Source organism: Acartia tonsa, chromosome 15 (genome assembly GCF_053477335.1).
Source record: "Acartia tonsa isolate MP-2025a chromosome 15, ASM5347733v1, whole genome shotgun sequence".
Classification (NCBI taxonomy): Eukaryota; Metazoa; Arthropoda; class Copepoda; order Calanoida; family Acartiidae; genus Acartia; species Acartia tonsa.
Genome location: NC_137274.1, coordinates 9776132 through 9801849, shown reverse-complemented (window position 1 = coordinate 9801849; position 25718 = coordinate 9776132). Strand labels below are relative to the sequence as shown.

Below are 25718 nucleotides of genomic sequence, written 5' to 3'. Positions count from 1 at the left end.
GAGGATCGAGTTACTGGAAGTAATGTGCCTGCGGGATTGGACACATCGACGGGAAGCCCTGGCTTCCGTCCGTTGATCTTTGATCAAACAGAGCGTTTACATGTAAGTATCCATGCTTTAGTTTTTCTATTAATTTTCAGAAAAAGGCTGTATATTTGTACACGTATCTAGAGGTATTTGCAACTAAAATTCTTTTATTGGTAGAATATTAATCTTAAAATGTATGGTTGCATAAGCATTTTTGAACCGATCTAAGATTTTAATTCTAGTATAAAATGGGTTGAATTGCTACCTAATCATATAGCTTTACAGGATTTTAGGCATTCTCATTTCCTGATTTTCCTAGATTCTTTGTTGGCGTTGCGATTAAACTAATAAGATCTATTATATTTTAGGCGACCAACTCAGTCAATCTGGAGGAACACTATACAGACATGCTAAGGTTTAGCCCACCCAGTACTGGCGGGTCTGCAGAAGGATCCAGCTATAGTTCATCTCTGTGCTTAAGTCGCATTGATTCCCCATCTGCAGCGGACCTTTCAGCGGTAAGTTTGCTACATTCGTTTAATATTATTAGTCGCCAAAACTACGTGACTTGAGGTAAAGAATTTGGTGACTTTAGCTATGCGTATATACAATAAGTTATTTTAATCATGGTGCTATTCCCGTTCCAATGGTTAGCATTATGACTTTAGCGGAATTAATAAAAATTTTCTGAAAGTATCAGGGCTGCTCAATTATCTATATGGGTAAGCATTATTATATTTTTCCCTGATTATTTGTTAAGATGTTCTGTTTTAACTAATATTTACTTCCCTATTTTAGGAAGCGGAAGATACACTTCCTCTGGTGAACGTGTTCGAGATCGATATACCATCCAGCCAGTTCGGTTCCATGGGTAGTGAGATTCGGTTCCCATTGCCAGAGAGAGTGGTTGGAGGTTTAGAGCGGCTGTGTCTTACAGTCGAGACTCCCACCCCATCTCTTCCGCCAGAGACTGCCTCAGAGACGGCTAGCCTGACTTCAGTTGCGCGTTCGTCGGATAACAGCAGGGAGGAGTCCGATGCTGAAGGTGTCCCTCGGCGACGGGGTTCTGCCGGCCCTAAGCGTACGCGCTGAAGTGGCGAATGTTAGCTTGGTCATAGACATTGTAAATTTTACTAGACAAAAAAAAACTGCTCAGACACGTGTGACAAAATTCTTAATCTATGTAACTAGTCAAAATAGTGATTACTATTTAGTAAAATATTAGACGTTATGACTTTCATACTGTACAAGACCAAATAATTTACACCAATGTTATTTTGTTATATCATTACATGTTAGCTTGTAAGGGACTTAGTATGTAAGGAAATAATGGTATAAGGTTGTATTTTCTTTTCCCCTAATTTAAAACTTCGTGTAATCTCAATTACTTTTGTCATAGTTGAACTAAATTTCTTTTCTCAATATTATATTAACAATTTTAATTTTCAGCCTTATATCACAATTTATTCATTCTTGTTAGCTTTTAAGGGTTATGTATATAGATATTTAATCGAACTTGCGCCTCAGTACCTTTTCTCTGATCTTTTCATTTATATCCATCCCTGTGCATAATCGTGAATCTTAATTGTGCTGTGATATATATAGAGGACCTGTAAATAGCATATATTTTTTTGTAACCAATATCTAAGTAGACTGAAGGACTGACGTTAGACAAAGCTATTCAAATATGCTTATTCAAGTACTTGTAAGAGAGATATGTAAAGACTGTTTGTAAATTTTAATATTTGAGCAATTAAAGTAGTTTCATTGATCGGGTAAGTTCATTAAGGAAGATTATTTAACTTATTAAGGTTTAGAGTATATATCATTCCTCTTCAAAACTATAGAAATTTACATCCCTTTAATTCTTACTACAATAGCCGTAAAACTTAAGTTTTGGGGTAAAATTTTCTTAGGCCTGTCATTAAAGTTAAATCTAAATTTTTATTTCCACCAAATAGAATTTTCCTGATTCAAGTAGAGTCGTTGATAGGCTGTGTGCCTGTATATATATATATATAAGTTTTTACATTTATTGCTCAATTGTTTTTAATGATCTCGGAATTTTTTTTCTTATGTGCCAGTATACAGCTTAAGTCAAAAAAAAGAAATATATTAACTAAATTTGTTAAAACTTGTCAGAAATCTTTCTTATTATCACAATTTTGTTTTCCAAAGATTTTGTTAAATGAAAATTTATATTCTGTTTTCGAAATTGTCTTAACTTTATAATTTTCACCAAAGAGAAATATTTGTCAAAATTTTATACCTTTTTCTAAAGATTATCTACTTTTGTTAAAATAAATATAGAGATTTTAAGTTACATATATACTTGTTAATTACTGGTTTAATATATGTAAAATTCTATTTACGTAGCTACTCTATAAGCGTTACTTGTTCGTTTGTCACGTTAGTAGTGATAATAATTAAATTAAATTGTTACCTTTATGAAGCGTTTAGCCTAGTTTTTTTTTTTTTTAGTTCGCTTGTTTTATAACAATTAAATGAGTAATAACATTACCTACTATGTTCTTTTGGTATCATAGTTACTATATATGTGGTTTTATTTTCTTACCGTTTCTATCATTACCCTTTTAGATAACTCATATAATAATAACGTGGAGATTTTTATAAGAACGTACAAGAATATAAGTACAATATTGTATAGGTAATTACGAGAGTGTTATATTTTCCGTTTGGCAAAGTCTTTTATATCATTGGGAATGTCCGTAAGTCTTTCCATCTGGATGCATTAGAAGTTAAGTCATAGGAATCATGTTAACTTGTATATTTATCTAACTATTCTGTTTGAGTTTCTAGGTCGATAACTAGCGGTAGTCGCGGCGGGGTGACCTCTCCTGCCGTAGATTACCGTTAGGTTATGATGATGTGCATCTGGTCGTTGAGGGATAAGCGTTCTACCGCGTATACGCAAACTCCTCTGAAATACTCTTAATATTCTTTTCAAGAGTCTGACTAGGAATGTAGTGATCCTGTCTAATATTATGACCATGATAATTGTTATCGACACGTATATAGCTATTTCTTCTATATGAGCGAAGATAGTTCTAATGGTCAATGGTTCTTTAGGTTTTGGTGGACACAGTGATTCTGACGCAAATGGTAAAGTTCGTGCCGTGGTCTGTCGGTCATATCCTAATGCGAACTGTGTGATCGTATCTCCCAATGTGAGATTATATGATCCTCCTGTTATAATAAAAGGAGTGGATGTAATAGTTATTGATGCATTCTCTAAACTGCGATTAGTATTCTCACTCAAGCTAGTAAAGACAATTCCATCTTGCACATGAGCGTAGGGATAAGTCTGTTTTGCCAAAGGGCAGTGCTTGGTTATCAATGTTTCATTAACACTAAGTAGTCCCTTAAGGCACTGGTCAGCTTCAACCGGTAGATAAGCGTTATAGTAAGATTGTCTGTATACTCTTTTGGTTTTATCCAAGTAATAAATGGAATCGATATAGCACTCATCAAAAGGAATTGGTGCATATCTGTAGATTTTTATTGGCTCAGAACTTAATTCCATGGATAGGATAGTGGTGAATGATGTGGTACCACCACTTAAACGACTTTGGACTTCCAATCCAAGATTATGAGTATAGTCCAAGTTAAGCTCTTGCCTTACAAAAGTTTTAATAGAGTCTGTGATGTCTGTCTTTGCAAGATCTTGAATTAGAGTAAGTCTGAAGTTTAAGTCTGCTTTAAGCTCTTCTAAGTTCGTGATGGCTAAGTTGCTCAAGCTATCAACATAAGAGTATTCTGCTGTTTGCACAAAGTTAGCTGCTTTGGCATGAAGAGTTATACCACTTACAATTTGTGGTACTATCTCCGCAAGCAATAACTGTGTAAAATCAAACTTATCATGATCTAGCTTATAAGAAAGTTTATTTACGTTATTAGTCACTTCAATGCGGTTAGAACTTATTAAAGGAGTTACTGTTTCAATAGCTTCCTTGATTTTGCGGATAAGTTTTATTACTTCAATAAGCAAGTCCTTAATCTTTTTGGTATATAACTTGCCTATAAGTTTTGTTTGTGCTGAAGTGAATGTGCGTCCATCGTAGCTAATGTCTAATTGAGTCTTCAGGCCATCATAGATTGCTATTTCAGGCGCTGTATTGCCTATAGATATATCAACTTGAATGGATTGAATTGCTACAGCCGTGTAGCCTATATATTCTCCACTTTGATAGTGAGTGGGTATCAAGTCTGTCATTGTGTCTGCTGTTGTACTATAGTAGTACGTACTTAGTATTATTAATATTATCTTAGAATACATTGTTAAACAGTTAAGTTTATTTAATAGATGCTTATATCCACAATCAAAAGTTACTTTTCTGACTGATACACTTACACTAATAGTTAAGGTCTTCACTGCTTGGAGTTCTATGATAAACTAACTTATTTTTCCAAAATCTATTTATTATCCCACTTTCGCTACTGCTAGATCCTGAGTGGGCGTTTCCGGTTTCTAACTATAATTAAAGTTTTGACATATTTTTTTTGTATGTAGATTGGTTATAAGCTTAATAACTAATCAAGTTCATCTCAATTCAAGGCATATATATATAGGTTGTCTAATAATATTTTTTATGCTTGTGTGATTTACGTAGTTTGTATTAGATATTTTAACTTTTAACTCAATTTTGTATATATTGGGTTACGCAGTGACATGCGTATATTTGTACAGTTTGTATTACACGTTTGACTCTGTTTAGTATATACAGATTCAAAACTTATACATATACAATTTTCCTTTTATATATTTTTGTGTATAAATATTTTTGAAGGGATCGACTTATTTAGTCGACGTGTATTGTATATGGTTGGTCTCCCCCTGTCAAGAGAGAAGACGTAAATTTTACCACTGGATATATAACCTTGAGTGGGAAAATTCTACATAAATTATGATATCTCTGTTATCAGATTAGAATAACATACTATTATATTGTTCCCGAGTTTACAGGGTAAACGGAAATGCAAGTGATTGTTATTGGACTTGATTTATATCTCTCGAAATCTGATATTATAATTTATGTTTAATGTTTTATAGATATGAATTCTGTACGTGTGCAGAATTATAGGTTTTGTATTAATTAAATTTGCATTATGTTATAATGGTAGTCATTCTGCCGTTATTTGTGCATATAGGGATGACTGTGCATATATTTCTGGTCGCAGATTTTGCTTTGGCCAAAATTATAAGCGGAAAAGTCTCGTTTAGTTAATTATCTTTAGTCCATGACTTTATTGTAAGACTTTATAATTACTCTTTTGTATTCTCTATGAAAGTGTCAAAATATTAGCCAATTGGTTTGAAACTCTTTGATTTTGAAAGGGTATTTAACTTGTCTGTATTTATATCAGATCTCCTTTCAACCATGTTTATTTTGAAAACTTGCAATTTATTAATACTGTGAGAGGATATGTGTGGTATTAGGATTGGTCTTACGTGGAAAGTATTTAGTTAATTTCATGAATTTTCTGTAAGTTTACCTTTATTTTATTATGTGATTTTTAGTTGTAATCTTATCTTTAATTAGCAATTAAAACAGGTGTTAGCATCTTTTAAAATAGATATAGGGGAGTTTTATTATTTAAATTTTTAAATATCCCTGTTTTATCAAAATTTGCGTACAGCATATAATATCACGTAAGCAATAGTGTTCCCTTCTTATAGTATGAGCTATAATTAGTTCATATGGTTTATAGCTTAAATATTTTATGGCATTATTATTAGTTGTGTTGTTGTTATAGCAGTTCAAATCTAATTTGGTTAGAACTGTAATATACCTGTTAATCATTTGTTGACAAGATGCATTGGTATTTGGGTTATTTTATAGTTTTGAAGTTTAAAGTTTTAAAGAAGTCTGAGTACAATATGCGAGAAAGAAAACTTAATTTTGTTTTGATTGAAATTTTCTTTGAGGGTAGGCAATGGTTTTTGCTTAATTAGTAGATTTTTAAATAAAATCATTGATGGGTGAAATTGTGGCATATCACAATGTATACTGTTGCTGTGTTCTTAAATAAGAGCATTAAAGATATAGTTTTGTTCGTACAGATCCTAATTGATAGTTTTTGTCTTTATCACAATTATATACAAATTAGATGCACCTTTGCCGCAGCATGGTTTTGGGTACATGTTTAGGCATTATTAAAGGCTGATGGGTTAAGTACCCGAGATGTGTTTCTTAGACTTAATGTTAACTGCAAGGTTACTTGGGAATTATAATTTATAGGGTTTTCGAGATAATCAAAATTTAAATTCAAGCGATTCAATACTGTTTTCCCTTGCTTGCAAATGCAACGATAAGCTTGGTATCTTATCACCAGGAGTGATATAGTATTGTATGCTCATATAAAGATTAGATCAGGTGATAGAAGTGGTCTGTGAGTTCTGATAATGCAGTTCAAATAAGACTATTATATAAAAGCTAGAGGTGGTACTAGCTTTATTTGACAGGGTTATTTTACATGTCAATGTGCTAGTTAATTCTACCAAAATTGGTCCAATTGCCAAACTTTCTTAGTGTCCTCTAAGTTTCACCGTTGTGCTAGGATTGAGACAAAAGTTCATCCAACCCGAAAGTATAAGTGAGATCGAATGTGCTATTGGTTCATTTATGCCTATTGTTGTGAATATGCGCATAAAAAGTCTTCTTTCAGTAAAATCTGTAAGTCCATACATCTTTTGAAAACTGCTATGCTTGTTTTCAATTTATACTGCGATAGACATGTAAACCTAGAACCAAGGAAAAGTTACAACTTTTCAAGGTAAGTGAAATTTTCTCAAACTAAATTTTCTATCTTTTATGTGCGTATTCTCCACAACTTTCTTCAGAATATTCGAAATGTATGCTCAGTAATTCTGACTTCGGTTTTAGATAGTTCAATCAATTTAATGATATTCCCTAAGTATACTGGGCTCCTGGGGTGGAGTGTACTATCTAGGTCATGTCCTAATATATATATTTATGTTTTACAATTTTGTCTTGTCTGTCTTAGGTTGAGTTTTAGAGTAAGATTTGCTTCACAAGTAATGATAGTCTTTAGACAAAGTCCCAGTGGTATTTTGGCACTGTTGATTGTTCAGGACTTTTTGTCTACATGTGAATGTATGAAGATTTTAGAATTATGCCATAAAACATTAGCCATATTACTATTCAAGTTTCTCTCTTTTTTTTTTGTTGAAATAGTAGTGTGTGAAATTTTCAATCTTGACCATACACCTTAACCTAATTTCTACAACATCATCTATGTGTTCAATGAATTTACTGTATTCAGGAGTAGATGAGACTGGAATTTTTATTAGCATTAAGATGATAATTCAGATTAAGATCACTCATGATATGTGAGTGCCCTGTTCGATAGTTGTATGAATTAAAGTGTATCTATCAGCTTAATAAGTTAATCAATGTAATTATTGATTTTGTGTTTCAGATTGGTATAAGAGTATTATTGGGTTGGTTACTAGTAATTAGAGTGATCTAATTAATAGCTGGCGTGTTGCGTGCTATGGCAAGTTGATCCAATTCGTCATCAGATTCGTCTACTTCTGGTAGCATAGGTAGTCCATATATGAATGATCCTGAGAAGTCAAAATCAACGACTACCTCTCTGACAATAGATTGGTCGCTGGACTCTATGTAACCAGTGATAACTGTGTTGGTGATAGTGTGATTGGAGTTGTTGATTATTAAAGCTCTACCACTGAGTTGTCCATCATCATTGATAATGAGTTGTGTTTGTCCAGGTAAGATCTTGATTCCTGCATTTACGTTTGAAATATGATCGTCGCTGAGGATCACTTGTGTTCCAGGTGCTAGGTTGAAAAAGTGGTTGATATTCATTACTATCACTTGGGTTTCTTTAGCTTTGATCTTTTTTAACTACTCCTGTACAGAGCTGGAGCTCAAGTTCAGAACAGAAGATACTGCTCAGCGGTCCTTCAGGGTGAAGAATAGAATACAAAGTATTTGTCTGTGACAGGCGTCCATGTTAGCTGTAGGCTTCTAATACCATTCAGTCCAATTATCATAGGTGCGACATCCTCATGGTCTTCAGCTACAATTGAAAAGAGAATTGGGTAATGACGGCTTGAAAATGATGTGGGGCGAATCATGAGAGTTACTTCTCTGGGTTCGGGGATCTTGTGATCTGCACATGTAACTGGTAGATCATGACTTTCTTCCAGCTGATTTTTATCATCGTTCATTACTATGCCAAACAACTTGCTATAGTACCTGGCTGATATGATGTTTTTATCTGTTGCTGAGTCAAGTAAAGCTGTCATGCGTACATCATAGTCATATTTACAATCTATTTCTTCTGGCATACAACCAGAGCAATGAAGGTACAATTTTCTTTCTTCCTCCTTTGCTGGTGTAATGTTATCTCTTACTTGGTCTTTAGGCTCATTGGGAATTATCTCCGCTGTGGCAGCTGTGATTCCACTGAGGTTACAATCTCTAGATGAATCCTCAGCATTGGCTTTAGCCCAGTTTTCATATGTTAGCCTGAAGACACCACTAGGTTTCACCTTACCACTATGGTATAATTCCATCATGGCTGGCCTTCCAGGACATAAGTGTCGAGAATGGTATAACTCTTTACCATATGTCTTATAACAGTTTGTACAGAAAGCTGATGTCAATACAGTTGGGTATAACCGCCCTGTATCATCACATAATAATCTACATCCATCAGATATGTTGTGAGAATATTGTCCACATGCTACACAGTAGCGTCCAGGTGATAACCTATAAGAAGCCTGATAATCCCGCTTGGTATTCCTTTGAAAATGCCTGTCCCTGTTATCCCTGTGATGAGGTTTGGGATTGGGTGATTTTGTAGCCATTTCTTTAACGGTGGATTTTCTTCTATGATAATTTGAGATGGCCTCTATTTTGGCAATTTGTCTGTCTCTGTAGTTAGCTCTTCTCTCTTTAGATTTCGAAGTGTTGGTGGTGTGGATTCTCTTGTGTTCTACACTCGTTGTACAGTTTGTGCAGAGATTCCTTCCAACTTCAAGTGAACCACTCGTGGTAGGTCTACCAAGTTGTATTGTGTTCAGTTTCTGCGAGAGTAGAAGTTCTTCTGCTGGTTCTGCTACTTTTGTCCGCCTGCGGGAAACAGTTTTCCACGAGTCTGATAAGTTAGCTTGAGTTGATAGTGAGGCCAGAGATATCGCATTCAATTCAGGGCTCATATTCCTCTTGCCAATTTGTTCTGATTCTTCTAGATTGGATATTTGTATTTCCTCATAAGCATCGGAGTCTCTAATGTCTGTATTAGCTGAAGGGGTATTTATACCAGGTGTTGTCGAGCGTCCCCGACAAGGAGTGGTTTCCTTACCAGCTTCATCATCCTGCTGGCCTTGCTTGCGGGCAGATGACATGTTAATAGTTGTAAAGTCTTAGAACTAATTGTAAGTTCTTTTAGATGCCAGTGGAATGTTGTACTATTTTTATGATAAAAATAGCGGAAGTTCGAGAGGAGTACAAATAATGGGTATAGTTTAAAACAATCAAGAATCTGTTCAAGTTAACAATTCTTTGCTTTAAATTGTGTTTAGCTATAGATGGGTATGATATATGCTTCACCTATAGTTGTTTCTACGTCGTATATACGTGCGTGTGAGCTTTTGATTGATATTCTAAAGATGTGCGCTGATGCACCCTTATCCTTAATTAAGCTCAACTGTAGAAACACTCCTACTTAACTTTTATATAGTTTTATTTATGGAGTCAATTTGAGCTAGTTAGCTATTCAAGTTGGTTATTAAGTTAAGTAATGTTTGCAGCGGAGTTAATTTGGGTATGCTTATATACTATCGCAAATTAACTTTTAGTTTGCTCAGGAGTCGACTTTCCTAGCAAATTATGGTTGTCGAGAAAAGAAAACAGCAATTTATAATCCTTGTTGAACTCTTACTTCACTCTAAGGATATGTGTTTATAGCCTACGATCTACTTATTCCTGTAAGGCTATTATGAATATAACTTACTAAGGTTCACTCCCAAAGAATCGTCTATATTCTAATAATATTGCAACAATTTTGCCTGAATGTCAAAGATCTCGCCACCTCTTACTTATAGTTGTATTAGGGGTTTCCTTCCAATCCTATAACGTAATTTGCGCAAAATTGGGGCTTCACTTATGACTTCAATTCTTATAACTGTAGTAAGATATACAATTTAGATATACCTATATTTATATATGTAAAGATTGTTTTCAAAATTATCTGACCGGATGTAATCTAATTATAATTAGTAGTAATACAGTATTCAAGTGCAAGTTTACTCTGAGGAAGTGTGAGATCCTACACTAGGTGGCCAACCTATAATGTGGAGGTTGTCAATCAAACTTCAAAGGAGCTTATCAACTTTGAATTAAACAATACTTATACCTTATGAAAACTAATCTGACTGATTTTAGTGCACCTTTTTTTTCTAACTTATCTAAAAGTAATCTGTTAGGTTATAAAAACTCTGGGCTATATGTAGACACACTTTTATGTTACTTGGTTATAGTCTATGTGCTAGTAAGCCTAAGTAAACATACGTTTCTCGATATGTAAAAAAAAATGTATGATTCCGGATATTTAAAGACAGTAGGGTACTTTTCCGTAGTACTTCTGCTACTTCTTTTAGAGACGTCCTACTCTCCCAAGGTAGGCTGCTGCAACCTCCTGCTGCGTTTGGTTTATAGAACTTTGTCTCTTAAAGTGTGCTATTCAGTACATATAGGGCCTATATTGTTGACTATACTTTTATATCACTAATGGTCACTATCACTAGTAATTAACTTGTCTTCACTTTCACTGCTGAATCCTGGTGGTACATGAAATAGAAATGTTAGCATTAGCAAAGTAAGTAAAAATTTAGTTTTCATGTCCTACTTATTGTTGAGTGAACTGTTTATTATATTTATGTATGTGTTTGTAAGGAACATACAAACAAAAAGATTTTCTAAGTTAGGATTGAATTAAAAACTTTCTAAGTCAAAATAAAATAGAATCACTCTAAGTCCAAAGTTGGAAAATTTTGACTAAGTCCAAAAAGTTTCTAATGAAATTATTCTAAGTACAAAATCAATAAATTTCGGCTTAGGAAAAAAAAATTCTGAAAATATTTTAAGTGCAAAATTAATAAATTTTGACTAAGTCAAAAAAAATTTTATTGAAATTATCCTAAGTTGGTGAATTTTGACTAAGTCCAAAAAATTTCTTTTCAATGAAATTATACTAAGTACAAAATTAGTGAATTTTGATTAAGTTCAAAACTTTTCAATGAAATTATGCTAAGTATAAAAAATAGTGAATTTATCTTGAGACAAAAGAAATAGAATTACTCTAAGTCCAGACGTGGAATATTTTGTCCGAGATGAAATTTCCTAACAGTTCATTCACAAAGCTACTTTAGAGATTGCCTATAAGTCAAAAGAAATAGAATCACTCTAAGTCCACTATTGGAATATTTTGGCTAAGACAGAAATACTCTAAGACAAAATTTTTCTTTTAAGTGTGGAAAATGAAATTTGCTAATCTAGTTGGAAAAATCGTAATTATTACAAGTCCGAATTTTGGTAAATTTCCAACCAAGTTCACAATTTCATAAAATTACTATAAGTCCAGAAATTCGAGATTCTCTCTGTAACAAAAGAAATAGAAACGGTGCTAAGTCCAAAAGTGGAATATTTTGCTCAGAGTCTCAGGAAGTCTCTGGAGTTATTTCTCTGATTGCATACAGCAATTTGTCTACACTTATATCATTCCAACCGATCGATGTTGAGAATATCTTTGAGACTTTGAAATACTTTGTTTAACTCAAAATTTTAGAGGCGATAGTTATTTTGACACATCCGCATATAAATCAGAATTGCATTAAGAATATAAGTCCTAGGCATGTATAAGTAAGTGCAAATCTCAGAAAATCGGTTCTAACGGCACCAAAGTATTAGTACAGTTTAACTTGAGTATAAATGCCACAAGTTTGTAATAATCTTTTGGCCCTTTACTACGACTCAAGAGTACTAACTGCTTTCGGCATATTGTTTCAGAAACATGGCTCCAAAGACAATATGTATCCCAACTAACAGCGTTTCCCGTGTTCTATAGGATTTGCTCCTAAGTTTTCATTTAATAAGACAGTTCAAAATGGTCCTTTACAAATAGTATTTTGATAGCTTATAAATGAAAAGTTACTCCATGCTTGATTCTTAATAAGTTCTGGTTTAAGTATCAAAGATTCAAGTATTTCAACACTTAGAGAATTTCCGAATAAGTAAAAATCATACTAAGTCCGAAGATTTATATATATACTCCGCCACCTAGCACAACTCCTAAATTTCAAAACTCTGACTAAGTCCAAAAATCAAAATTTTGCACACAGCTCAATCATAGATTGTCCCAACTCAAGTGTTTTACTAAAGAGAGGCGGACATGGAGGTGCCGGTGTGCTGGTATTCTCTAGGGCCTCTAGAGTGTCAACCAGTGCGAGTGTCCTTATAGGGCGGCGACCAATGGCCACAAATATGCTAGCATTCTCTAGGGCCTCTAGAGTGTCAGCTAGTGCAACTGCTCGTACACGAGGCTCTCAATTGCATTTGTGTCGTGCCTTTCAGTCCCTATCTCTTCAAACGCCTCATAGTCCTAACCTTGCTCTCAAATAGTTTCACAGGTTTTGGTAAATCCGATTTTGCCATAACTACAATTATTCGATTTTGGTAAAAATACCTGCCTTAGGCGGTTCGGTTACGGTAAGGAAAAAAAAAGAAAAAAAATTTATGAAGTAAAATGTTTTCAAGATACAACCGGTAAGTTGCACCAATGTGTGTGCGAATGGGGCGTTTGTCCATAGTTAGGTATGGAGACCGCTCTTCTATGAGTACTACTAAAACCTAATTTTAATGCAATACACATAGACATTCTCATCGTCGGTTCGTTTGTTTAGAATGCTTAACCCTCTATTCCCACAAGTATAATACGAATTTGGTTGAGCTGGTGGAAGCTCAACAAAAGACCCACGCGAAGTATTATGTTGCTTTAACCTAAGAATAAATGGTTGGTTTTGATATTCGATCAGAATTGTATAAGTATATTAAGTATTAAGGAAGGAAAATGTTTTTATAAAGTGTATTTATATCACAAGTGCATAAGTTAAGTATGAAAATATTTACAGGATAAGTGTTAAAATTATAAGTAGAGTAGGACAGAAATATGCCCTAAGTCCCAAGCAGTGAATTGTGCTAAGTGTTAGAGTTCTAACATAAGGCCTGAGCTCAATTCATGCTAAGTACTAAGGGGCCTAAATTTAAACTACAATGCATGCCAAACAACTAAGTCATTACCTTTTAAAGCCAGAAAGAGAAGTTGATGGTAGGAGAGTTAGTAAATAACTGAATAAATTCAAGAGGTACATGCTATAACATTAGCTCTGGACCAGGATTTTAGTGTTTGTCTGTGCAATTAAATATCTGTGTGTTAATATGTGACGTAAATCAGGCATGGTTGTAGGCATACATATTTGAACTAGTTGTTTGTATGATTACATTAACTATAAACATAATATCTTTAATAAACATATACTATTAGCAAATCACATACAGATTACCATGAATAGGCTAGCGTTACCCATATATGGTGTCATATAGGTAAGGATAGGCCTATGAATGCATAAATTGATACAAATAATGCCTTGGGCCTAGCTAAAGTAATTGTGTCTTGCCCCTGAGTGCTACTAGTTAATTGCAGGGCACGTGTCAATCAAAGGTTCATAATATGATCTATAAAGTGTTGACTTTATATCAAGCATAGATAGATAGTTGTGGATGCGAAGCATTTCTGTAAAAGTCTCATATGTACGTTCAAAGAATTTGAAAATTGAGGATCGCATCTCCAATATTAAAGTACAGTTTCATATATAAGAGGTACAATATTAAAGTACTGTATCATATATATAAAAGGCACCATCTTAAAGTATACTACTGTATATTAGAGGTACCATCTTAAAGTATTGTACCATATATTAGAGGTATCATCTTCAAGTATACTACTGTATATTAGAGGTACCATCTTAAAGTAAAGTACCTTATATTAGAGGTACCATCTTCAAGTATAGTACAATATATTAGAGGTACCATCTTCAAGTATAGTACCATATATTAGAGGTACCATCTTCAAGTATAGTACCATATATTAGAGGTACCATCTTCAAGTATAGTACCATATATTAGAGGTACCATCTTAAAGTATAGTACCGTATATTAGAGGTACCATCTTCAAGTATAGTACCATATATTAGAGGTACCATCTTCAAGTATAGTACCATATATTAGAGGTACCATCTTCAAGTATACTACCGTATATTAGAGGTACCATATTTAAGTATAGTACCATATATTAGAGGTACCATCTTAAAGTATAGTACCGTATATTAGAGGTATCATCTTCAAGTATACTACCATATATTAGAGGTACCATCTTAAAGTATACTACCATATATTAGAGGTACCATCTTAAAGTATAGTACCATACATTAGAGGTTCCATCTTAAAATATTGTACCACATATATTAGAGGTGTCATCTTAAAGTATAGTACAATATATTAGAGGTAAAATATTAAAGTATAGTATCATATATAAAAAGCACCACCTTAAAGTAAAGTACCGTATATTAGAGGCACCATCTTAAAGTATAGTACCATATATTAGAGGTACCATCTTCAAGTATAGTACCATATATTAGAGGCACCATCTTGAAGTATAGTACCATATATTAGAGGTATTATCTTCAAGTATAGTACCGTATATTAGAGGTACCATCTTCAAGTATAGTACCGTATATTAGAGGTACCATCTTCAAGTATAGTACCGTATATTAGAGGTACCATCTTCAAGAATACTACTGTATATTAGAGGTACCATCTTAAAGTGTAATACGATAGGAAAAAAAATTTAAATGCAACTTTGATTGCAAATTTATGCCAATTCAAGGTAACATTTTACCTACCTATTGAATAAGTAATGTTACAAAATGCTTTACCTTATTATCCGCTTGCAGAATTATCCTAACTGTTTGGTCAAAATCTTCATAAACCTCGTGCGGAGCTCTATCACCGGATACCTAAACATGAAAAAAAAAATATATATACCTTAAAGTAATGATTAGGTACCTAAACATTTAATTATAAATCTATGAGTTTAAGGACCTCTTGAGTACTCAGTGATGCTTCAGGTACAAGTTCTCTCAATGCCACCATGAGAATACTCTGCATATAAAGTGTAAAATGCTTAATCGCCTGGCCAGGGTATTAAGTAAGAAACACCCAATGGACAACCAACTCTTTGATTGCACAACCTTTTTCTAGAAGTTCTTGCTGTGTATGTTTGCATCTGTTTTGGGCGAAGCTATTCTCACTACTCTATTTATTAATGTGGCGTATTGGACAAAACAGTAGTAGGAATCATCTTTAACGTCTTTAGTTTGATGAGACTCGAACTGATCATCTCCTGGACAATGAGCATGTTAAGTCACCAACACCAATTGATATAAGAAAATGATAGAATACCTAGCTAGATGTATAATAAGAAATCAACGCAAATAATTAGATACCTAGGCTAAAAATTCAATAACTATAATTAGATATCAAAACAAATATCTATACCTATAAAGAAACAAGAATGACAACATCCATAAAAGCGAAGCTCTGAAACAGTATAACAGACGGACAAGTGTCAGAACTGAATATACAAAATATAAATATGTCAAAATTTGGCGAAAAACTTTTTAAATACAGAACATTGTTTAAGGACATTTTGACATTTTTAGGATTTTATTATAGAGATGCTTTGCTTTTAATAATTTACCCTATTGTAATTGGAATCAGTATCAATTGAATGATTATATCACATAAAAAGTGGTTGTTAAAAAAGGTAAAAATCAAGACATTCTGGTAATAATTATAGAGTTGCTCTGCTTTCTACTACAGGAATCATCATGCAAAATAAGACAATTCTAACATGCCTAAATTAACAAAAAAAAAGCTATCCGTTACGACCGGACATAAGGACCGACCCTAATTATAGAAAAGCTTCGCTTTTAAAAATTAGCTACATAATAGTTATTTCTCGCCTCGTATTATAATTAGCTTTCCGCGGATATAGAATGTACAATTTTAAGATTAAAACCAGTTTTTTTTAGCCCGGAATGGATTCGTATGGATGAGAACCGGTTCCTATCCACCGGATTCGAATGAATACAAGAATAGTTATTTATGGTCTTTTCAATGGCTTTGGGAAACTTGGAACCGCAGTGCAGGGATCACAAGGGATAAGACAATGGAAAATAAATTGTTGTATATCCTCATTTATGATAAACAAAATTATCCCTTCTGAAGATTAATAATTGGTGGAAAAATTTAGACATTGCTAGATAAAACAAACCAATATGGATTCAACAAAAGTCCCCAAAGATTTGTAATTATAAAACTTTGGGCACTAGTGTAATTTACAGTCCAATGTCCCCTTTCTCCCTGAAGTAGAGACTACAAAAATGAATATTACAAAAAATACATTGAAAACATTTCCTAAGAATTCTGGAATAATCAGGGAGCTAAAGGGATAAGACATTAGACGATAAAATGATATTAATCCCCAATTATTATAAGCAAAATTTCCCTCTGAGTAGATTTTAATTATTTTTTGAAAATTTTGAACATTGAAGGTAAAGAAACCAATCAAGTAAAATTTAATTAAAGTACCCAAAGTTTTTTAGTTAACTTTGGGTACCAGTGTAATTTACAGTCCAATGTCCCCTCCCTCAATGGAAATAATGGGTTATCCAATTAAATCCCCCCCCCCCCAATTAAAAATCTTTTAAAACTTTTTTTGTAGATTGGTTAAGATTTAAAGAACGAACAAGGATGACAACATCCATAAAAGCGAAGCTCTGAAACAGTATGACAGATGAGCATCAACTCTTGTAGAGTGTCAGAACTGAACATACAAAGTATGAATATATAAGTTTTGACAAAATTATACGTAAATTTGTTGCAAAACTTATTAAATACAGGACATACTGACATTTTTAGGACTTGATTATAGAGATGCTTCGCTCAAATTATTGTACCTTATTGTAATAGAAATCTGTAATCCAAAAATGAGATTAATCGGATGATTTTATCACATAAAAACTTGTTGTTAAAACAGTTAAAAAATCAACATGGACGTACGGACATTCTGGTAACGATTATAGAGTTGCTACGATTTCTAAATCGTACCTAACTACTACAGGAATCACCATGCAAAGTTTAAAATGGATAGGACAATTATAACATGCCTAAATTAACGCATAAAGCTATCCGTTACGGACAGACGGACTGACCGACCCTAATTATAGAAAAGCTTTGCTTTTAAAAAGATAAGTTGAGAGATAGAAAGAGAAAATATTTATAAAACTTTGTGTACCAGTATAATTTATAGTCCAATATCTCGTCCCTCTTTTTTCATTGGCTCATATTCCAGAGAGAGAGGGGACAATGGGCAGTTTAACGCAGTAGTCCCAAAAGTCCTATAATAACGTTTTCTTATTCGTTGGCTTAACAACTTTGGGGACTTTAGTGAATTTTTATTGGTTTATTAAGTTAAGTGTTCAAATGTTTCAACCACTACATAAGAGTAATCATCATTGTATCATAATTGGGGATGTACATCAATTTATCGGCCATTGTCTTATCCCTTTAGATTCCTGGGTTTTTACTTTTTTTCTTTGGCTCATATTCATAACATTCATTACCATCCATCATTTCACTTGTCTTCACTCCACGATACGAAACCGATTAATATCCGCTGGATTAGAACCGGTTAACCGCAATACTATCCGCATGATATCCGCGGAAAGCTGTCTATAATACGGAGCTATAAATAACTAAAAAACTAAGGGATCTAAAGAGATAAGACAATAGCCGATAAACTAATGTACACACCCCCAATGATGATACACAAAATTACCTCTTCTATAGATTATTATAAATTGTTAAAACGTTTAGAAATTTAATGAACCAACCAGTCAAAATTTAATAAAAGTCCCCAAATTTTTTAAGCCAACTAATAAGAAAACTTAATTATAAAACTTTGGGGACTAGTGTAATAAACAGCCTAATGTCCCCTACCTCCTTGTGTCTTAACTCAGCTATCTAGAGAGGGAGGGGACATTGGGCTGGAAATTACACTGGTACCCAAAGATTTATAAACATGTTATCTTATTTGTTGGCTAAAAAATACTTTGGGTACTTTTATTGAATTTGCAAAAAAAAACTTTTTAAGCAATTTTAATCTACAGAAGAGATAATTTTGTTTGTCATAATTTATCGGCCATCGGATTATAAAAGTAATCTCCGCAGAAAGTTTTTTTTTCACATAAATAACTACTAGTCCTTCTAGTTAAGTAACATGATCTGTGTACCGAAGGATCTCGCTAACCGCTGAACCGATATGGTTCTCCTTGACAAGATAGCTTTTTATAGGTTCTGGGAAGGTTTATAACTACTTTGTATCCACCACCCTCTTAAATCGAATCTAGAAAAAAATTCTTCTCCAAATTTTTTTCATTTCTATATCTAGAATTGAAAATAGGAAGGCCCCCACCCGCCCTTAAATGCCCCTAGAGGCCTCTAGAGAAATAATACTCCAACCCAAAAAATATTATGGAATAATCCTTTTTTGTGCATGAAAACAGGGATCTTAAGGGATAAGACAATCATATATTGATACAGCCCCCTCTTAATGATAAACAAAATTATCCCATTTGTAAATTAAAACCATTGATTGAAAAGTTAAGATGCTTTGGAACCAACCAATCAAAAATTAAAACCCAAAGTTTTTGAGCTAACTAATAAGATAGCGTGATTGTAAAACTTTGGGTACAAGTGTAATTTACAGTCCATATCCTTACCTTCCTGACATATAATGCAATATTTTGTCTGAAAAATTCCAGGGAGGGAGTGGACATTGGGCTCTTTATTACACTAGTCCCCAAAGGTTTTTGATAACGTTGTCTTATTCATTGGCTTAACAACTTTGGAGACTTTTTAAAATTGTATTGGTTGGTTCATTAGGTTGAGTGTCCAGACATTTCAACCACCAATGGTATTCTACAAAAGATATAATTTTGTGTATCATCAATGGGGATGTACATCAATTTATCAGCTATTGTCTCCCCCACCCCCACTAGATAAGGGTTGAATAATAAAATAAACTTAACAGATGGAGAAGTAACCCTCCCGGCCCCCCACCATATTAGGATTAAATAATAAAAATAGACAAACTAAATGGAGAAGTAGCCCCCCCCCCCCACTAGATTAGGGTTAAATAATAAAAATAAACATACCAGATGGAGAAGTTTCTCCCCCCCCCCCCACAATATTAGGGTTAAAAAATAAAAATAAACATACCAGATGGAGAAGTAACCCTCCCGGCCCCCCACCATATTAGGATTAAAAGATAAAAATAGACAAACTAAATGGAGAAGTACCCCCCCCCCCCCCACTAGATTAGGGTTAAATAATAAAAATAAACATACCAGATGGAGAAGTTTCTCCCCCCCCCCCACAATATTAGGGTTAAATAATAAAAATAAACATACCTGATGAAGAAGTAAACCACCCCCTACCAAATTAGGGTTAAATAATCAAAATAAACATACCAGATGGAGAAGTATCTCCCCCCCCCCCCCACAATATAAGGGTTAGATAATAAAAATAAACATACCAAATTGAGACGTAACCACCCTCCCCACCCCCACCATATTAGGGTTAAATAATAAAAATAAGCTTACCAGATGGAGAAGACCCTTGTAGTCAAAGTATTCCGCCACTGGAAGAGAATATTGTCTGAGCAGATTTTAAGTTTGCATTTCTTGAGTTAGACTATTTATATTTGTCTGTCTAAGGGATGTAGTTTTCAAAATTCTAGTACTAAGCATAAAATAAGTAAAAAAATATGTATAAAAAAAGCATGATATTTCTTTCTCTCTCTCTCTCTCTCTCTCTCTCTCTCTCTCTCTCTCTCTCTCTCTATCTATCTATCTATCTCTCTCTCTCTCTCTCTCTTTCTCTCTCTCTCTCTCTCTCTCTCTCTCTCTCTCTCTCTCTCTCTCTCTCTCTCTCTCTCTCTCTCTCTCTCTCTCTCTCTCTCTCTCTCTCTCTCTATCTATCTCTCTCTCTCTCTATCTATCTATCTCTATCTATCTCTATCTCTCTCTTTCTCTCTTTGTTCTTTATTTCTCCTTATCTTCTCTTGCTCTATCTCGCTCTATCTCTCTCTATATATACTCTCTACTTTTTCTCTTTCTCTTATTTTACTCTCTACTACTACTCTCTCTCTCTCTATCCACTTTCTCTCTCTTTCAATCCCACTCCCTTTCTCTCTCCATCGCTCTCTCTATCTCCCTCTCAGTAAATGCAAGTACTATAGTTAAAACTAAACCCATAAAAAGTTAAGATTAAGAACTTAGAATGTTTAAAACAAGAATCTATACAAATAAATATATTATTTCTATATCTCTCTCCCTCTCTCTTTCTAAATATATGTATATTTGCTAGGACTTAACATCCAGAAAAAGTAAGAATTAATAACTTAGAACCAACAGTTTGTTCAAACAAAAATGTGTTTTTTTCTCCCTCCTAATCTCTTTTTATCTCACTATCTTTCTTTCTCTCTCTCTCTCTCTCTCTCTCTCTCTATCCCTCTCTCTCCCTCTCTCTCCCTCTCTCTCTCTCTCTCTCTCTCTCTCTCTCTCTCTCTCTCTCTCTCTTTTTTCCCTCTTACTTTCTATCTCTCTCCCTCTCATTCTCTCTCTCTCTTTCTCTCTCTATCTCTCTCCCTCCCTTTCAATCTCTTTCCATAAATGTACTTTTTATAACAAAATTAAAAAGTAAAATTGTGACATTATTTTTAAAAGCGAAGCTTTTCTATAATTATTAAAAGCGAAGCTTTTCTATAATTAGGGTCGGTCCGTCCGTCCGTACGTCCGTACGTCCGTCCGTCCGTCCGTAACGGATAGCTTTTTTCGTTAATTTAGACATGTTAGAATTGTCCTATCGATTTCAAATTTTGCATGGTGATTCCTTTAGTAGTTAGGTACGATTTAGAAAGCGTAGCAACTCTATAATCATTACCAAAATGTCCGTACGTCCATTTTTAACATATTGATTTTTTTACTTTTTTAAATAGCTTTTTTTCGTTAATTAAGGCATGTTAGAATTGTCCTATCGATTTCAAATTTTGCATGGTGATTCCTGTAATAGTTAGGTACGAGTTAGAAAGCGTAGCAACTCTATAATCATTACCAGAATGTCCGTACGTCCATTTTGAACATGTTGATTTTTTTACATTTTTAACAACAATTTGTATGTGACCTAATTATCCGATTGGTCTGATTTTTGGTATACTGATTCCTGGGACAACAAAGTACAATTTTATAAGCGAAGCAACTCTATAATCAAGTCCTAAAAATGTAAGTATGTCCATAAACATTATCCTGTATCAAGCAGTTTTTCAACTAATTTACTTACAATTTTGCTTTGACTCTTATACATTCGCATTCTGATTATTCAGTTCTGACATTATACAAGTGTTAATGTCCGTTTGTCCTACCGTTTCAGAGCTTCGCTTTTATGGATGTTGTCATCCTTGTTCCTGCGTAAATTACCATAAAAATTTTCCATTTAATGGATAGTAAAATCTACAATTAGAAAATTTTTAGATGTGGTAAAAGCTTTTGACACTTTACTTTTCAATCTTTTGTTTTAAAACTTTCTTTACTTTCTACGCTGTGCTGTTAGGCATAAAAAAGTATTGTAACAAAATTAGAATCATCATAAACTCTAGTTTTTGGTAATATAAGTACCATTTTTGTGCTATTTGTAGGTTAGGAGCTACATTGAGAAATGTGAGGAAAGTGAAAAACCTCGGCTCAACAAGTAGCACATTTGTTAGTCAATGGGGAGATAATGAGTTTAAATCTCAATTGCTGATTATCACATCATAACTAAAGAGGTTAAAATGGTTTCTATTGCTGCTATGTCAGGTGTGCGACAATAATAGTGTTAGAATAGGGGTAATGTCTAGGCCAAAAACAAGCGCAACTCATTACAATGTACAGAAACGACTTCTCAAACAATATAGTTGGATGTCAGTTGGGTTAGTAAAGATTATATGTCCTATTGTAAAAAAATACATCAAATTTATTATCTCTAAAAATATAAAAGTTTCAACTTGCAATATCCACAAGTACACTTTAGTTCATAACTAAATGGAAAATTATTGAAATTAAATCAATTCTTGTTAGGTGCTTTGAATATCCCCATGAAAGCCGACCAAAAGCATAATAAAAGTTGCACTATTCCCCATAGATTACCCGCCCAGAAATTTTGTTAACATTTTAATAGAGTTTCAACAAAACTAATTATGAAACCTATATGTGATTTTAGCTGTTGTTGGGGGGCAAGAAATCGTAAAATTAACAACCTTTCCAACTGCCCCCCAAATATTATTTTAGATTTATTTTGCTTGTTGGATATATCTTATTGCACCATTCCCCATAGATTACCTGACCAGAGATTTTGTTAACATTTCCCTTAATCCTGCTCAGCTTATACCAACATCAAAATTTATTTGAAAAAAAATCACAAAACCTATACGAGTTTTTAGCTGTCCTTGGGGGGCAACAAATCGTAGAATTAACAACCTTTCCATCTGCCCCCCAAATATTATTTTAGATTTATTTTGCTTATTGGCTATATCTTATTCCTGATTACTTTAAACTTAAAACTTCAAATATCCCCAATGGAAGATGGCCAAAAGTTGCACCATTCCCCATAGATTACCTGCCCAGAGATTTTGTAAACATTTCCCTTAATCCTGCTCAGCTTATACCAACAACAAAATAAATTTGAGAAAAAAAATCAAGAAACCTATATATGTTTTCAGCTGTCGTTGGGGGGCAACACATCATAGAATTAACAGCCTTTCCATCTGCCCCCTAAATATTATTTTAGATTTATTTTAGCTATATCTTGTTTGCTATATCTTACTCCTGATGCCTGCTTACTTTTAAGTAACAGCGCAAAATGGCACCAAAAAAATGACGTCATAAAATAAAGTTGTCCAATGAGAGGCCAGAGCTGGATCTTTAAAAGCGTAGCCGTTGCCGTAGTCGTGGTCAGAGTTACAGCCACCAACCTAATAGCGATCTTTAAATCATATTAACCACGCGTTGCCGTGGCCACAAAAAAAAATGCGATCTTTAAATCATATTGGCAACGCGTGGTCGTAGTCGTAGCGTGGTTAACCACGCTAAAAGTGACCACAGTCCGTTAGTGTGGCTAAAGCGTTGCTAAACTACAGCCATGACTACGGCCACGGCTACAGCCACGCCAACGGCTACACATTTAAAGATCCAGCTCTGTATACATTGTAATTGTCCAATGGTAAAACATATACTCGCCTCGCATTGGTTATTTTATTGTATGACGTCATATTTTGGTGCCATTTTGCGCTGTGTCTACTTTCAACTTACAACTCGTAATACCATTAAGCACAGTGTGGTTCAGTACAAATGGGAAATTATTGAAATTAAATCAATTCTTTGAAGTATTTTCAGTAGCAAAGCTACTTTATTATTAGCTATGTCTGTTTGTCCCTCCGTCTGTTTGCTATTAGGAAATGTGATTATCTAGGCTGCTATTGAAGATAGACTTTTTATTTTTTTTAATATGAAAAAAAAACCTTTTTTTAGGTATTTATCAAATTTGTTTGTCTGTTTATTGATCTTTTTGTCTGTCTGTTTGTCTATTTATCTTTCTTTTTGTCTGTTTGTTTGTCTATCTATTGATCTTTTTGTCTGTCTGTTTGTCTATCTATCTATCTTTTTATCTGTCTGTTTGTCTGTCTATTGATCTTTTTGTCTGTCTGTTTGTCTATTTATCTTTCTTTTTGTCTGTCTGTTTGTCTATCTATTGATCTTTTAGTCTGTCTGTTTGTCTATTTATCTTTCTTTTTGTCTGTCTGTTTGTCTATCTATTGATCTTTTTGTCTGTCTGTTTGTCTATCTATCTATCTTTTTGTCTGTCTGTTTGTCTATCTATCTATCTTTTTGTCTGTCTGTTTGTCTATCTATCTATCTTTTTGTCTGTCTGTTTGTCTATCTATCTATCTTTTTGTCTGTCTGTTTGTCTATCTATCTATCTTTTTGTCTGTCTGTTTGTCTATCTATCTATCTTTTTGTCTGTCTGTTTGTCTATCTATCTATCTTTTTGTCTGTCTGTTTGTCTATTTATCTATCTTTTTGTCTGTCTGTTTGTCTATTTATCTATCTTTTTGTCTGTCTGTTTGTCTATATATCTATCTTTTTGTCTGTCTGTTTGTCTATCTATCTATCTTTTTGTCTGTCTGTATGTCTATCTATCTATCTTTTTGTCTGTCTGTTTGTCTATCCATCTATCTTTTTGTCTGTCTGTTTGTCTATCTATCTATCTTTTTGTCTGTCCCTGTGTCTATCTATCTATCTTTTTGTCTGTCTGTTTGTCTATCTATCTATCTTTTTGTCTGTCTGTGTGTCTATCTATCTATCTTTTTGTCTGTCTGTTTGTCTATCTATCTATCTTTTTGTCTGTCTGTGTGTCTATCTATCTATCTTTTTATCTGTCTGTTTGTCTGTCTGTTTGTCTATATATCTATCTTTTTGTCTGTCTGTTTGTCTATATATCTATCTTTTTGTCTGTCGGTTTGTCTATCTATCTATCTTTTTGTCTGTCTGTTTGTCTATCTATAAAACAGCCTATTCATTTGTTTTTCTGTCAATCTGTCTGTTTGTTTGTTTGTCTATCCATTATATGATGTATGATGTCTGTTAGTCGTTCTTTAACTTTTTATTTTACCAAGATAGATTAAATGATAAGGGAGTAATAAGCATTATAAAAAAACATTTTGCTTTTTAAAAGCGAAGCTTTTCTATATTTAGGGTAGGTCCGTCCGTCCGTACGTAACGGATAGCTTTTTTCGTTAATTTAGGCATGTTAAAATTGTCCTATCGATTTTAAACTTTGCATGATGATTACTATAGGAGTTATGTACGAGTTAGAAAGCGAAGCAACTCTATAATATTTACCAGAAAGTCCTTACGTCCATTTTAAACATGTTGCTTTTTAACTTTTTTAACATAAAATTTTTATGTGATAAAATAATCCGATTGGTCTGATTTTTGGAATACTGATTCCTAGGACAACAAAGTACATTGTTTTAACGCTAAGCATTTCTATAATCAAGTCTTAAACAATAACCTATATTTATGCAGTTTTTCAGCTGATTTACTTAGAATTTTGTTTTGTTCGACTTTTATACATTTATATTCAGTTCTGACACTACACAAGTTTTAATGTTAGTTTGTCCTAACGTTTCAGAGCTTCGCTTTTATGGATGTTGTCATCCTTGTTTTATTTCATACGGATCAATTCATAACAGTTTTAATATTATGTTGAGCATCTAATTTCTTTAATTGTCAAAATTGCAAACTTTCTTTCAAACTTTTATATCTTTTTATCAATAGAAAATATCAAGAGTGGATTGTCAAAATTTTGAAATAAACAAAAACATAAAATCTCAGAAAATAA

At 33.5% G+C, this 25718-nt stretch overlaps 1 protein-coding gene across 1 annotated transcript in view; it reads right to left on the bottom strand.

The window, feature by feature from the left end:
- The window catches only part of LOC145307602 (adenylate kinase isoenzyme 5), a 128138-nt gene that overhangs the window by 26833 nt on the left and 75587 nt on the right, over nucleotides 1-25718 (bottom strand). Inside the window, exons 10-11 of the mRNA XM_080150056.1 lie at nucleotides 19883-19937; nucleotides 15092-15172 (exon numbers count right to left, since the gene is read on the bottom strand). Of these exons, the coding sequence (XP_080006182.1) occupies nucleotides 15092-15172; nucleotides 19883-19937 (136 nt within the window). The remainder of the gene's footprint in view (nucleotides 1-15091; nucleotides 15173-19882; nucleotides 19938-25718) is intronic.